The 17984-nt window shown below is 29.9% G+C and overlaps 1 protein-coding gene across 1 annotated transcript; it reads left to right on the top strand.

The window, feature by feature from the left end:
- Positions 1-10518: 10518 nt before the first annotated feature.
- Positions 10519-15919, top strand: LOC124945943. Its single transcript, XM_047486480.1, has 3 exons — positions 10519-12198; positions 13482-13921; positions 14339-15919. Exons 1-3 carry the CDS (start codon positions 10699-10701, stop codon positions 15777-15779), a joined length of 3381 nt encoding a protein of 1126 aa, XP_047342436.1. The 5' UTR covers positions 10519-10698; the 3' UTR covers positions 15780-15919.
- The last annotated feature ends 2065 nt before the right edge of the window (positions 15920-17984 follow it).

Raw genomic sequence — 17984 nt, 5'->3', positions numbered from 1 at the left:
TAATATAAGAAATTTAAAGCTAGAGAATATATATATATATATATATATATATATATATATATATATATATATATATATATATATATATATATATATATATATATATATATATATAAATTGCCTATTACAGGATCTGAAAAGAAAATTTCATATGAGAATTGAAAAGTCTTGATAATGAAATTAGGTTCAATTTCATGTATTTTTGCATTTTCAGTTTCTATGTGCCCAAATATTGGCCTCTCACATTAAATATATCAATGATTAAAAATTAAATAAATAAAATAAAAATTATTGATATATTTCCTGTTAGAGGATATTTGGACACAAAAATCTATTTGATACGTTTGTCTTAAATAAATTGCACACGCTTTTGTCATACAAATATATATAATATCAAAGTAGAAAAACAAAATCATAATTATTTTTTAAAAATAAATTATGTCTTTCTTTATACGTTTTCTTTTAACGAAAATTTGCAAAAACAAATTTGTTTAAGAGTCACATTTATTATTATTATTAATGAACCAATTATTTAGTACACGAGGATACGATGATTCATAAGACTGACTCACATTTAGATGCTTATAGCATTAACCACTATGTTCCATAAGACTGTCTATTTCTTCATCTTCTCTTTTATAGCATTAACCACTATGTTCCAAATTTGTAGTTTTACCGACTTCTTTTCCGCAGGAAACACGCTCCCACCTTTTGTTGAGTGTCGAACCTCCTCCAATTCACCTTCGACGACCGACTTTTTTCCATCGCACCCTTTAGATTCTCCTTTGTTATATTCCATATATCTCGCACACTCTTTCTTTATTTCTTCTCTAAGTAGTTAGCATATATATCTTACAAGATGAGATTAGCTGAGCTATTTATAATGAAAGAAGTCCTCTAAGAGATAAATATTCTTAACTTACTTCTTTCTTCTAGATAACACTATGTTTGGAATCTAGAAACATTTGCATTTACAATCATATAATTAATTAATGGCTAGTGGCAATGGTAATGACAATGGAAAGCTAAGTCAATGTCAAATATTACTAATTAATTATACATGTTTCATGAGTTCATTAGTGCAAAAATATGTCAAAAGGAGAGGGTTGTGGTCATATATATGAAGAATATATTCTATAAATTCATATATTATTATACCCACAAACATACATAGTGAATAGAACTAAAACACAATTATAACCTTATTGCATATTTGCTCCACTAATTACCAATTTCCTTGGTCAATTCTTGACCGAAAGGTAAAAACAATATATAATAATTTTGTTTGAAAATGCATGTAGTGGTATATATTTATTTGAAAAGAACTATATTTATTTACAAGTTATAATTAGTGTTGTTTAATCAAAATTAAAATAAATAAAAGAACACTCTAGTGAGAATAAATCACTATTGACTTTGGAGAATACACTAAAATGACAGAAAAGAGTTTGTTTTAAAGTCCTACTTATTGCTAAATTTATTTATTTTTTGAAAAGAATAAACAGATTTCATTAATTCATAATTGTAAATTGTGGGTGTCAAGTACTTAGGGCTTGTTCAGATATAATTTTTTTTTAATAAATATTAATTAGATGATTAAAAAATGTTGATCAACCATCATGATTTTGATAAAAGTTTTTTTTTATAAATAAACTTAAAATATTTTTAATATATAATGATAAATAAAAAATATATATATTTTAGTTAAAGACGAAATATATTTTTAATTTGGGACATTTTTTGAACTTTAAAATTTAAGGTTCTTTATTGAGGTCAATTGTAATTTAGGACTTTGTCGTTCGAAGTTCACAATTTGGGGTTCCTTATTAAGGTCAATTACAATTTAATACCTCTTCTTTTGAACCTTACAATTTAGAACTTCGCATTGTCAAGTTTGTACATAATGAGATTTACCCTAACGGACATGGACGTCCATAAAATAAATGTATTAAGTGACCTTTATAATTAAAAAATTAATATTGACATGTACTTCTAAATGTCACATATTTTTTTTAATAAATGTCAATTCATTAAAAACAAGAAAATGAATAAGAAAACCCTACATCCATCCCAACTAAAATTAAACTTCATCCCTTCCACCCTAGTATGACTTTCCTACCCTTCACCTCGCGACGCTTGACTACCCTAACCCTACTCCGACTCTCCTCCTCTTCACATCGCGATGAAATAAAGTTGAGTCGGGCTTAGGTCATTTAGAATTATGTGTCACTATTAACTTTTTTAATTATAAAGACAACGTAATACATATTTTGACGAATGTCTATGTCCGTTAGGGCAAAACTCCATTTTGTACAAACGTGTCAATGTAGAGTCACAAATTGTGAGGCTCGAAAGAAGAGGTCTCAAATTGCAATTGGCCTTAATAAGGAGCCCCAAATTGTGAGGTTCAAAAGAAGATGTTTCAAATTGCAATTGATTTCCAATAAAAAGCCTCAAATTGTGATGTTCAAAAGAAAAAGTCTCAAATTGCAATTAACCCCCCAATAAAGAGCTCCAATTTGTTATTTCATGAGAAGCGAGTGAAATTATATTTGATTTTATTATTATTAATATTAAAGAAACACAACACAATTTGTGCATTCTAAAATTAATTATTATATTTTTACTTTATTCTCTAAAATAGAGAAAAACAAATATGGTTAAATTAATAAATTATATATATATATATATATATATATATATATATATATATATATATATATATATATATATATAATTTAAAAAGTAAACAAACATTACATTTTACCATCCTAAATAGAGATGAAATTAATAAAGATTAATTTATTATTGTTTCTTATGATTATGAATAATAAATTCATTTATATATAATTTGATTTTATATAACTTTTTACCTTAAAGTTGTATATATTATGAATACTATAATTTAATAAGATAGTTCAAGTTCTTAAAAGATCAAGTTCGACCCTGAAGTTTGGGGGTATTCTAGGAAAAAAAAGAAAAAAAAAAGTAAGAAAGTGTTTGTTATATATATATATATATATATATATATATATATATATATATATATATATATATATATATATATATATATATATATATATATATATATATATATATATATATATATATATATATATATATATATATATATATATTTAAAAAAAATTGAGAACATGTATGACACCACACAATTATGGTTATTTGTTTTCATTCAAAACACTCTCAGTGAGAATCGAACATGGTATCTTATGTCGACTCTTTTTACCGGATCACTCTAGTGAGGTTTAATTTATTATATTTTATGTCATACTGAAAACATTAGTAATTTCCTATTATATTTAAAATAATTAGTAGTTATCAAATTTTATGATAATTTTATTAAGTCTTATGTGTATGATCAATAGTTTTTCATTTGTTTTTTAGGGCTGGGAAGGACAGTCTCTAGCTTGCCTAATCCACATGACAATAAGAAGTTTGATTCTGACTTTGGAATGTATTAAGTTGGAGTGGAATTATTATGGATAATATATATATATATATATATAATATATATATATTTGTGAAAATCTATCTACTAAATATATTTTATAAATAAAATAAAGTTTTTATCTTAAAGGCAATAGTTTATAAGTGAGTTAGTCAAATTATTCTAGAAGGAAAGTGCATCAAACAAAATAATGTTATTATAAGATAGTGATTAGTAAATAAAAAAAAACTTGCTGAACATATAAAAAAAATGAAACACTATAATAAAATAAAACTCAAAATCTCAATGACAAGAAAAAGACATGGATCAATTAATTGTTGTAATAAACAAACTCAAAACGTTAGGATACAAATAAACTGGACATAAGACCTAATAAATAGTAATAAAATTATCAAGATTAATGAATAAACTGGATTGAAACAAACCGTAAATAATAAATTGAATCAATCTACCATGTTAAATTAGTCAAATTATTCTTGTTTTATAATGGATGGACCACCATTAAATATTGGAAAGATTCTCATATAAATTATATATATTGGTAAATGCATGTAGATGCTTTCCTCATAGAATAAATATCCAAAGGTTTTTTACAAATTGAGAATTTATTTAAAATAGTTAGATATTTGTAAAATTAAAAATTTGTTTATATTGAAAAAAAATTAAAAAAAAATTAATTATATATTATTATTATTATTAATATATATAATTAAATATAAAATTAATTTAATAAACAAATAACACTTAAAATGGTTATAGTTACCAGATTAATTAAACTAGTCCATTTATTTGATATTTTTTAGTTAAAAAAATAATTCACTTTGTTTTTATAAAATCGTAAAATCGAAATAGAAGTGAATTCGTTAATTCTTTTAATGTTCTATTTTTTCCTCTCAACCGTGCCGTTTTGTTGAATAGAATAAGATGTTGTCGTCTCATGGAACGACAAAAATGATTCATATTAATCTCTTCTATCACTTCTTAACACCTTGATATTTTTACTAAGTTGATTTCAACCTCATTTTTATAGAGAGTGAATTTTTTATGACTTCATCTTTACTTTTAAAAATATATATACATAATATTATTTTGTGTTATCATCAATATAAAAGTAATGAAGTATTTGCTTTCATCACGTGATGATGTTCCTTTTAAATCACACACGTTTGTATGAATTAAATCAAGTGGTCTATTATTTCTTTTATCGTTTCGAAAGGATGATCTCATCAATTTCACACTTGTGTTTCTTATTTATTTCGAATGTAGGTATACTCTTTAGATTTATTAATTGATGCATCGAATCATAATTAATATGACTCAGTCTACTATGCCATAAAATGAAAGACTCAACAAGTAATATAATAATTATTCTTTTCATTCATACTTGACTTAATTTTCATTACATTAATCTTAAAGAGCCCACCAATAACATAACATTTATCCATAGACATTACAATTTTGAATAAAACAATTTAATCCGACTCAATCACAATTTTAAAACCATGTTTACTTAAAAGATAACCATATATAAAAAAAATTGGATCTCCAGAACATACAACACATTAGTCAAAATTATGTCTTTCCTTGAAGATAATCTTAACACCACTTTTCCTTCATCTTGAATGTCAGAAGTGGCAGAATTCTCCATGAACAATTTTTCACCGTTCTTCACTCATTTGAGGCTTGAAAATACTTCTTTATTGGAGCAAACATGTCTTGTAGCTCCTGTGTCAATTCACAATTCTCGTAAATTAGACCCACCAAGTTAACCTTAAACATCACCGCACACAAATCTATGTCCGACAATCCTTGAGTTACGTTAGCCTCTCAAACTCTCCTCGAATTTTTTGTAATAAGAAGATCTTTGGCCCATGCCATTGAAATTGAAACATTTTCCCGTGAACTTCTTAAAAATTCTGCCTTTATGATTAAAGTTCTGGTTTTGACAAGAGAATTGTGTTTTTTCTTATTTTTACCACGTTTTACAACATTTGTTTTAACCACATGTTGACTAAAATATTTATTTGAGGCGCTTTTATTTTCTTCTTTAATGCATAGACGAATCGCTAAATTTTCTACGTTCATCTCCTTTCGTTTGTGCTTAAGGTAGTTCTTGAAATCGTTTCAAAACGGTGGCAACTTTTCAATAACAGTCGTTACTTGGAAAGTTTCTCGACATGAATTTCTTGCAAAATAACTTGGATCTTTTGAACTTGTTTAATGACTAGTCTTGAATCTGCCATTTTGTAGTCTAAAAATTGACCGATCATAAACTTTTTTGCACCCGCATCTTCAGTTTTGTATTTATGTTCAAAGGATTGACATTTGATTGTATTATTTTCACTGTACACATTGTACAATGAATCTGACAAACCATTCAATACGTAATTTCTACTCAAGAAATCTAAATAATGTCAAACATCAATGGTCGAAGCCTCTTACACATCAACTTTTCGGATGCACATTTGCATCCGATGATGAATGCACATTTGACTAATAAATCTTAGGAGTGGGAGGATCCTCCATGAGGAATTGTGCGAGACTCAAGGTCATGAGGTAGAAGAATATTTTATGCTGCCATCTCTTCAAGTTTGAACCATAAAACTTTTATGCCTTATCCAGATGGTTAGTGGGAACCGACATCCTCATGTTGAAAGTAAGTGTTTCGGTAGTAATTTCTGAAACAAAATTAGAAATATGTAATAATCCAAGATAAGTAATATTAAAATTGTTTTAAGATTGTTGGTAATCTTATCTCGAAACAATTACACGTAAATATTATATCAATACAACTCAATGATAATAGAAAAATACAATATATATATTATTTAATAGAATGAAAAAAATCTTAAAACAATATATGCACGTAAATATATTATTTTTAGAGTGTTGAAATTGAGGAAAAGTGGGATCGATGAATGAGATTTGTTTAAATATAGACGTTTATCCCCTATTTTAGCATAGTAATAACAAGAGGTGAATATCTTTATCCTATCTGAGATTCTAGGTTCGAACCCATTAGTCAGCAAATTTTGCGCTTGATTAAATGGTTAAGTGTATTTGTTGCCTATGTGTTTAACCTGCGGTTATTAGTCACAATCTAAAGGAGAAGCGAAAACCAGCATTCTAAAAAATATCGATTTCTTTTTTCTTTATTTTTTAACAAGTTGAAACTATTTTGTCCAATGGGGATTTCCTTTAGGTCGGAGATCTCTACACCGCTTGTTGCAACCCTTCATTTGGAGGTATATTCCCATTCAATGTGCATTATTTGGATTAAGGGTGTAAGCGGTTCAATTTGGTCGATTTATTAATCGAAATGCACATTCAAACCATTGACGTCGATTTGATCGGTTCAGTTTAAACGGTTAGAAAATTGGTTTGTTCGGTTTGATCCATCGACATAACAACTCATACATATTTTCATGTATATAAACAAATATAATATTAGGAATAAAATCCAGTAACATAATTTATGAATCACTATCATAATTTTTAACACACAAATGCATTTTATTAAAAATGTTTTTTTATTAAATATTACAGTAAAAATAAATTAGCAATTTTAAAATTAAATTTGTCTACTAATAATAGTTAATATATTTGATAGTCTATTATGAAGTCTTTAGGTTCATGATATTATCTCATTATTATTTTAAATATGTATTATGACATAATATTTATAATACATTATTCATCCTCTATCGATTTAATCTTTGATTTTAGTTCTCGTCTTATTTAAATATTACTTTTTAAATATTTGTCCGGGTTGAACATTTTGAACGATTTCAGTGGCACCGAGCCGTTGTGATTGACTTGATAAAAAGGAAATCGTAATGAATTCGATTTGACCAATTCAGTTTGATATTCACTTTAGTTTAAGCGGTTTCAGATTGGTCAACAGATTGGTTGATTTACTTACTCCCTTAATTTAGATTCATGAGGAACTAACTAGTTCTTATGCCCTTAATTTGGATTCATGATGAACTAACTAGTTGCTATGTTGTCACATAAATAGAGTTGTTAGTCTATATAGAATGATATCAATAAAAATGAATGAAGAACAATTATCTTGGTCTCTCCTCTTGGATTCTCTCTTAAATTGTTCTCAACTTCTCTCTCAAATTATCCTTTCTTTTCTATTGTTTTGAATCCTAACCCTTACAATTACATATGCCTTGGTCAATTTGTGTTGTGTAACATACAAGCCTAGAGAATAGAGATCTAGTGTGTTGAAGGATTATAGATGAGACCAATTGCTTAAACTTTTAGAGGAGATGAACCGTTTTAATACTATTTATAAACTATTAACCCACTAACCTACTATACCCTATATCATACTACTAAACTTAGTTACATATTGTTGACTCGAATCCTTGTCCTTGAATGTCCATCCTATTGTATTCTTCATTTGTTATGAAAACAACTTAAACTTGGAAGTTTTTTAACTAAAAGCTCTTACATGTGTCATCAAATTGTCAACATCATCTACACAACCTAAATTTAAAATTGAAATTAAAGCTCACATGTGAACATTGAAATTCAGCTTCTTCACCCACATAGGGTAACCTGGGTGGTAAGTGTTTTTAATTATGAAACTGTGATCTCAATTCAATCCATACTGGAAACACCTTGATTCAACTCTAATCTAGAAGGTCGGAAGAGAGCCCTTGTGAATTTAGGGGTGAGCATTAGGTGAATTAATTTGAAATCCAATCCAATCCGAATCCTAAATACTAATTCGGATTGGATATTTTGGATTGGATTGAGATCGGATCGGATTGAGTCCGGATTAAATTAAATCAGATTGGATTAGGATTATCCAAATTATCCAAATATCTAAATAAAAATATATATTTTAATTTATTTTACTTTAAATTAAATTTTATCTCAATATAATATATATTTTACTTATCATCACCTTAACAACGATATTTATTTTATTTTTATTATTATTTTTTTCAGATTAAAATTTATTAATAGTAAAAAATTCGAATTAAAACAAAAAACTAAGTTGTTGACTAATTTCAAGTTGATATATATAAATATTTTTTAGTTTGGATTATCCAAACCATTTTCAATCCAATCCATATTAATTAGTAAAATAGTTTAGATTACGAATTTGATAAATTAAGTTTGAATTTAATACGACAAAACGGATTGGTTTTATCCATTTCCCTCTGGTATTGTTATTGTGGTTAGAGGAGAATTGTGAGTTTCACTTATGTGGCACCCATCTATTGGTATAATTAGAGCTTTTAAGGAGATGGTATGTTATATCTTGATTTTCGAACTTTTCGAATGTACTGAATTTGAACCAAATTTGATTTTTTAATATATTATATAATTAATTGTATATAATTAATTATATGTAATAAATTATATAATATATAATAAAATATATAACTAAAATAAATAATAAAAAAATGAATTTGGTTTTCGTTTGGTTTTCCAAAATGTACCGTTGTTTAATTCAAATTGGTTTAAAATTCGAATCGAAGACCGAAAATGAAATTCGAATTCGGTCGGATCAAATATTGCTCTAGTTATATCTATCGATCATATTTGATTTTAGAATTATTTTTTCTCTTAATGTGGAATGTTATACCCTAAACCCATAATTTTAAAAAGGCACGTGCAGTCACAACATATCATCGATTTAAAACCAAATATAAATTCATAACATTCAAATTTCTATCATATAATTCAAAATTTCACGATAGCAGTTATTGACTTCAAAACTTATATAACACATCTATTATATTTATATATATATTTAATCGAGCATTGGATGAACATCAACATTAAGAATACATTGAACTCAATCATGTCAACATCAAACAACCGATCTAGATATACTTATTCCATTAGAACATGAGTTTGATCACTTGAGAGTAGTTTAAACTAATAAAGAACTGACGTTGCAGCCAAATTAATTCTGCAAACACCTATAATGAATTCAATTAAAGTGGGAAAGTTGCATTCTCAAAATCAATAGGGTTTTCAACTTTATATTTTATTTTAAGGTTTAATTGTACCATAATTTGATAAATTGAATCATAAGACATTTCCCTAGATCTTTCTCTATTGCATTAGAGTAGATCTAAATTCAATTACATGATAGAACACTATTTAAGCACAAAGAATCAAATTGAAACAACAAGTTGAAAACTAAATTTAAATATGTACAATTTTGAAGAATAAATAAATCCAAAATAAAATTCTAAGAACATGAAAGTTGTTCACTATAATATTCATGTTATATGTCGATAATTTATTTTCACAAGTGATAATGAGATAGAAATATCAAACTTAAAAAATGCATTAACAAGAGAATTCGATACTAAAGATATATGATACATCATACATTCCAAGTTCTTCATTGGAATGGAAATTCATGGCTCGTCTAGTTAGTTCATCAATAGTCCTACTCAAATTCATATGATGTCGTTTATAGAATTTTATTATACTTAAAAGCACACCAAAGAAATGATTAACGTTTCTGAAAAATTATAAAAAGAAATAATAGTGAAATTAAGTTAAGAGCTCTCCCCTCAAAAGGTATATGAATTTTCTGAATTAAAAAACATAGAATTATTGATATTACAACGAATAAGTTTCATTTTAACAATATTGCAACTATAAGTATTTTCAAGAATTTGATACATCGCGATAGAACAATGAAATTGTTCAGATTTCTCATTCTATCTCGACTTCAAATTGTCACATTCTTGCCAAAATTTGATAGAATGTGAATATTAATATAATTTGAAATCGTACTTTGGTGGAGTGTTTTTTTTTTCCGATATAACATATATTTCAATTTAAGACGTTTTAAGTGAGAATCAAATTTATAACTTTTCTCTTAAGAATTACTTTACCACTCCAATTGGGTTAAATTTTTGTTACTAATGTTTTAATTTTTTTTAAATTTTAAATTTTATTTTTTTCATTTAACAAACCATACAAAATTATTCTGAATTGATAAGAATAACATAATTGTTCTTTTAAATATATATAAACAAAAAAAACAAAAACCTCAATTTTCACTGTGGTACGTGTTCTTGGGGGAAATTGTATAAGCAAAACTAGATTCCAATTCAAAGCATCTTCATCTCTCCATCTGGATCTTGTTCTTCCTTCCCCGTGAAGTTGGCAGCAGTAAAGCAGACAACTTGAGAATGGAATGAAGAGATTCATTGAATAACAAACAATAGAAGCTTCTGTGAATGGAGAAGCCGCAACAGCTGAAATCGCTTTCACCTCAAGACTGGGAGACCCTTTTTGATGATTTCCAGTTTGGAGGAGCCCGTCGGGAGAGATGGGTTTCCTCCAATTACAATGGGTTTTCTCTTCTAGAACTCGCTCTCTCTTCCATCCTTCGAAAGGACTTTCCTATCAATGGTAAGCTCCATATTATCGTTTTCCTAGAGGAGTACTCATACCTTCTCTTCTGTCAAGAGGACAGTTCCGATCTTCAGTCATCGATTTCCGATCAAGTACTAACTCGCTTTGTTGAATCCCTAATCGTAATCATTCAAGCCCCAATTGATGGAGTCTCCGTTACCTATGCTCTCAAAGAGCAGATGATGATATCCACAACTTCAATTCTCATTACCCTTAAAGAAGATGATGAATTTCTCGATTCCAACAACCTGCGCCAGCTTGAGAGCTTGACTGAATTACTCCTGACTGTTATCAATCGACCAAACCATGGACCCGACCGGCAGATTAGAGCGGCGGCCTGTGAGTGTCTCCGCCAATTGGAGAGAGCTCACCCTTGCCTTCTCTCTGAAATATCTGGCCGTCTTTGGGGATTATGCCAGAGTGAACGAACTCACTCAGCTCAAAGCTATATTTTGTTATTAACTACTGTAATCCACTGTATCTTGATCTATAAGCCTAATGTCTCCATCCTTAATTCTTCGATTACTTTAGTCCCTTTCAATGTTCCTCAGTTCTTAACCAGTGGTGGCCGCGGTTTCAGTTCAGAGATATCTAACTCAACCCACAAGGAGTTGAGGAGAGTGATGTCTTTCTTATTGGAATGGCCTCAGTTTCTCACCTCTTGTGGTGTTATGGAGTTCATGTCTATGATTGTACCCATGACTTCGGCTCTGGACTTACAAGTCTCGTTGTTGAAGGTGCAGTTCTGGGGCCTCCTTCATACTTACGATCCTTTGCTATGGCACACTTACTTAACTCTGTTTTCTCATTTTCTGGTTGCTTTTGATGGGCAAGAGAGTGAAATTGCTAGCCGCCTTGTCTCAATCTCAAGAGAGTCGCAACATTTATTGGCTTTCCGGTTGCTGTCATTGGAATGGCTAATAGGTTTCATTGTTTTATTGAAAGAAGAGGGGAAAAGGAAAGCAATTATGAAGAAGATGAGCTTGAACTTCTATCCAGCTGTTTATGATCCCCTTGCTCTAAAGTTAATGAAGCTTGACCTGATTTCTTATTCTTTTATTCTATTTCACGATTATAAATCCAAAGACACGGAAGCTTCTTCATCGCCTGATCGTGTGAATTCTGATGCATCTGTGGTGAAGTTGTTTAAAGATGGTTTTATTTCAGTTTCATCTTTAAAATGGTTACCTGCTTGGAGCTCTGAAACAGCTGTAGCATTCCGTTACTTCCATAAATTTTTGATAGGTTCTTCGTCTCATTCTGATGTTGATCCTTTTCCCAGTAAAAATCTAACTGAATCGACAATCTTCTGCAACTTACAGGTACTTGCAGATTCTTTTTTCTCAATGGTGGTTTATAGTTTCTTTAATATTTTTGAGGAATTTTCTTGATTTAAACCATATATTACAATCTCTGTTAAATATCTTAAACAAAAGTCTTTCATATGGATCGTGAAAAATGAGGATAGAGACTTTTGAAAATGAACTATGATGAGGTTTGAAAGTTGAGAAAAATGCAAATGATGAGGTTCTTGAATAATGAACAATGATCATGGTTATTTTTCCTTTGATTGAATTCTAGAAAGAAGGCTATAGTTAGTTAAGTACTAGTCTAATACAAAAAGGACTAAGATTGCATATGTTCTATGTATACATTTCTTATCTGAAATCTCTTGGGCTATGTTTGGTTGGGGTGGAATTGGAATTGGGTGTCTAATTCCAAATCTTTTGTTTGTTTCATAACTTAAAATAAGGATTTGGAATTGGAATTCACAATGAAATTGAGTGTATATACTTTTTTAAGTTTCAATTCCATCGTTTTCCACTGTGGAATCGCAATTCTATGATTTCTCCAAACATAAAAAATGAATTGTATTCCAATTCTTATAGAATTGTAATTCCAATTATACACGTACAAACATATGCTTGAGGTTGATTGGTATAGCTCTGTTTGGGCAGCTGAGACTCTTTGAAGACCAATTATTTCATACCCCCATCCCTTTGTTAGTTTTTGGATGCAACATCTTGCATGAATTAGACTTTTATGCTTCCATCTTGAAATTGAAGCCATTTGATGTGTGCTATATACTTGGCATTGACTTCATTTGGAAAGGATTGAGCTAGATCCCTTTCTCAAATTCAAATTTTATGTGAGTGTTTTAATTTTAATTTGAGAAACCGTTACTCAAACAGTTACGGTAGATGATGATGACAAGTGTTTCCAAATAGTACAAGATTGTTTATGATCCAGATTATAGTATGTTTTTTTGTTTTATATGGTATAAAGTTTATTTTCTGGATCATGATCTAAATTATTGTGTAGCTTCTTGCTTCATTTGACAGATTATTTTTTAGATCATTGTTAATTTTGACAAACATAATAAATGTATATTTTTTCGGATCATAAAATCTCGTAACAAATTGACCCATAGTATGCATATTATTGATTTTCACTCCAAGCTCTTGCATAAGTCAGTATTTTTATTCCCACTGTGATTCTATGATTTAAAGCCCAGATGGGCTAAATGACAATAGAGAAGGCTGATTAATCTCTCACCTTTTTTCTTTAGTAATCAGTTCAGCTGGTCAATTTTCTTTCCTTGCAGAAGAACCTGGTGGCATTAGCACTAGAGTCTAAAGGTCTGGTTCCTGTGATAGTTGCACTGATAACTCGTTTGACAGTATGCCACAAACATCACTTGTTAGGCAACCACATGCTTCAAACGCTTGATCGTGATTTGCTTCCTAAACTTCGGGTGGACTACCAATTGACATCTTACTTCCCAATCTTTAATGAGATTGCGAAGAATGTCACAATTTCTCCTTGCGGGCTGATTAATGTGTTGACGCGTTTTGTGATCTTCCTAATTGAAAAACATGGACCAGAGACGGGACTTAGATCGTGGTCTAATGGAAGTCAAGTTCTTGATATCTGTCGAACAATGCTGGTGCATCATACCGGCTCTAGGATTTTCCTCAGTCTATATCGACTCCTTGCATTCACTTGCCTTTGTTTTCCCGATCTCGAAGTTCGTGATGACGCAAGGTACACCAACCACATTTTTATTTCCATGTTTAACTAAACATGCCTTTAGACCCACCAATGGCAGCTCAACTGGTAAGAGTCTTGAATTAAGAGGCTGAGGTCTCATGTTTGATTCCTTAGATTGAAGTAGGGAATAATGTGTGATGTTCTGTTAGCCTCCTCCTGGAGAAAAAACCGCGGTCTCAAAAGAAAGTTCCATTGGTAAGCAATTTATATTTTTTTACGACCAAAGTTAATTCCCTGGAGGCTAGCACAACCTCACACACTTAAATCAGGCGTTCTTAGTTGGAATCAAAACAATTTGTATGACTTTTTTTAGACTAGGCCTTTTCTTTCCTTGAAGAGGCTAACACACAATTTTCCACTTTAATTTGTATGCTTTAAGAAAATAAATATTAATGAAGAACGACATTGCAGGATATATCTGCGGATGCTCGTATGTATTCCAGGTAAGAAGCTCAAGCTCCTACTTAATAATGGTGTTCAACACACCGGCATAGCATCATCTACTCAATCTGGTTCGTATTTCAATGTACATTCTCCTCGAGTAGCTCACGATCCAAAGAAATCAAGGACTCTTTCGTCATACGTATATATTGATAGGACAATACCGCTTCTCGTCACTCAATTGTGGTCCTTGTCTTTACCGAGTTTCGGAACCATGAGCGAAACACAATCTCTTTTCGAGGGCATCAAGGTGATCGAACTCCCGGTTGACCAATTGGAGCATGACGGAACCTCAAACGAAATAATAGCACTCCCTTTGGAAATTAAAACTATCGATTACCCCGGCCCTGGGATCCCATTACGGGTGATGGATTCCAAGATATCAGGCATTATTGAAACGTTGAGACAACATTTCTCTTCCATTCCCGATTTCAAACATGATCGGGGTCTCAAAGTTACAATACCTTGCACATTGAAATTCACATCGGAGCATTTCAATCGCATATGGGGTATTAACGATGTGGAAGAAGAGCCCGCTATGTACGCAATTGTGGTCGCGTTTTCCTCTTCTGCACCGTACGGAGTTATTCCGTCGTGCCATATACCTTTCCTTACCGGATTACCCGTAGAAAACGACAACTATACTTTCGAAGTACGTCGAACGAAGGGAGAACCTATAACGATCGAATTGGAACCACGAGAGCCTGTCCCAGGGTTGATTGACGTCTCGCTCGAAGCAAATACAGAAAATGGAGAAATAATTCGGGGGCGACTCGAGAACATAACTGTAGGCATGGAAGACATGTTTCTTCAAGCTACAGTCCCAGCTGATCTCCCAAACGAGGGCTCGGTCTCTGAATATTATCTAGAGCTGTTCACGGCTCTATGGGAAGCATGTGGATCCTCGAGTAACACCGGGAGAGAGACCTTCCCTTTAAAAGGTGGGAAAGTTGTGGTGGCGATTAACGGAACCGAATCCGTCAAACTAATGGTAGTTTCTGCGATTTCTTTAGTTCGAGCCGTCGAGAACCACTTGGCACGATTTGTTGTGTCAGTTAGTGGGGAGTTTTTGATCGGCATGGTGAAGGGTTGTGGAAATCTTAGCGATATTTTTTGGGAAGATGTGTGTTCTTCTTCGGGTGGTTATGAACTCGAAAGCGTTAAGGGGCCTCTTTTCTTGAAATACACGGGATTGGAAGAGGATGAAGAAGAGGAAGAAATGGGAAAGTATGCATTGGTTAGTAAGAAAGACCCGGGTTTGATGAAGATTATGATATTCCTTCCTCCAAGATATCATCTACTTCTTCAAATAGAAGTTGGCGAAAGATCGAGTTTGGTTCGGATCCGAACTGATCATTGGCCATGTCTAGCTTATATTGATGACTATCTTGAAGCTTTGTTTTCATCTTAGTGTTGATATGTAACTTTTGTTGGAGTTTTGAAATCCTTGTATCTTTTTTGCTTACATACATTTATCATGTATGCATCAAGAATGAGGTTTTTATACAAACTTGTCATCATATTTAATAAGGAAAAATGTTGATTTTTTTTTCAGCACATGTTTATTATGATTGTCTCAATTCAGCAATCAATAACATTTTACAAACTTGGATAGCTCTTTGTTGATCAATTTTTAGGAATTTAACACTATAGTTTGCAATTATGGCTCCTTCAATTTTAAATCAAATTTGAGACTTTTATTTTCTAGGGCAAGACCATTATTTACATTTAATAAAGTGAATCTTGTCTAAGATGACAACTCGATGGGATATGTTAGATCATCCCATCTCCAAATCCATGAATACCCAAAATTCAATTGCAATTACAGTTAGTTAGAATTTTACGGAAAATTTTAAAAAATATAGGATAGTATCATATCGAATACAGGAATACGTTCAATTTTGAAAATATCGGATACAATACGTTGTGGATACGTAAATTATATATATAATATTTTTATAAATTTAATATTTAAATAAATAAAAATATAAACTTATATTCATTTTTTATAATATCCATTACATTACAATGGATGAAGGTTCACGAAAGTAAGAATTTGCACACAAATTTGCAGTATCTAATTAAGATATTTTCAAACAGAATTCGTGCTCTAGATCATATTAATCTATAGGTGCATTATCGACTAAACTTCAAATATATTATGAACAATCAAACAAAGAATATAATTTTAATATAAATGACTATCTAAAACAACAAAAAAGAAAAGAAAAATAATTTGAACATTGTGATTTCAAACTAATCTAAAAAGAAAAAAAAAAATAGAAAAATCATAATCTAAACCCTAAATCAATCTAAACCTAAATCAAACTAAACTACACTAACAAACAAACCAATAATTAAACCTAAATCAAACCAAAATGTAAATACCTGAATCATTATGAAGATTTTTTTTGAGATGATCAAAGAAGCGAATGATAGTAGAAGAAAGAAATTGAGGGAGAAGAGAGAAAAACGAAAGTGTGAATTAATAATGACGTGTACACAGTTAAAAAAATATTTTATTGTCACATCAATTTTAAAATAAACGGACCTAACCTTGTTCGGTAAAAAAACCCTAAATAGACAAAACTTTGATAGTTCGAACATCATATGGCTCAAATTAAAGTTCGAAAATTATATATATATATATATTATGGGACCGAGGGAATTTCATTTTCATTCCCAATCTCAAATCTTAATTATAACTATCCTTCCGACCTCGATCATTACTTATCAAATTCCACCTATGTGTTCTCTGCTTCCATTTAAATTGTGGTTGGTGGGAATTAAATTTATGATCTTTTATTTTTTATGTCTATTTTTTTCACACTTTAATGGGTCCTGATGTTATTTTTTATTCATTATAAAATATAATACTATAAGATAACATAATTTTAATTATAATGAAAGTTAAATATTAATATAATCTCATAATATAACACAATATCTTAATTGAAGTTTAAAATGTGCAAATTAATTAAGGTTTTAACAAAAGAAATAATTTTATACTTGTCTCTTTCTTCTGGTTTATGGAAACTTTATTTATTGATCTATTAGGAAGTTCCTTTTTTTACTGCTTTGTATCTTTAATTTTTTTTGTATTAGTTTTATACTAACTTAATCTTGAATTGAAGTCTAATTTTTCTTCTGGTTTTTGATGAATTAAACAATTTATTAGGTTAAGTGAAAACTGTAGGCATTTCTAAAAGTGACTAATTTCATAAGATTTTTAAATAAGGGCCTTATTTAAGGCTATGTTGTATAGAGTTTGAATTGGAAATAAAATTATAATTCCAGTTTTATATCACTTCAAATAGAAGTACACTTTTTTTATTTTTCAAAAAAATTATAAAATAATTATTCTTAAAATTTGTATCTATCTTGTTCTTTATTTTATTACCGTCCTATTTTATTCTTTTCACTAATACAAGAATAACACAATTATTGAATCATAAGTTATAAATGCTACAAAAATTTCAAAACATTCCAATGAAAAGTAGATTTTGATATAAGATAAAATTTCAAAATGTTGCCACTTCTAGCTCTCTATAAAGAAAACTCATAAACTTCTCATCAGTTTTAAAATTGGGTAAATATTTGATTGGAACTTTGTTTT

This window comes from Impatiens glandulifera, chromosome 7 (assembly GCF_907164915.1).
Source record: "Impatiens glandulifera chromosome 7, dImpGla2.1, whole genome shotgun sequence".
In the NCBI taxonomy this organism is placed as follows: domain Eukaryota; kingdom Viridiplantae; phylum Streptophyta; class Magnoliopsida; order Ericales; family Balsaminaceae; genus Impatiens; species Impatiens glandulifera.
Note: the sequence above shows the minus strand (reverse complement) of the source record. Positions and strands in the feature narration are given on the sequence as shown.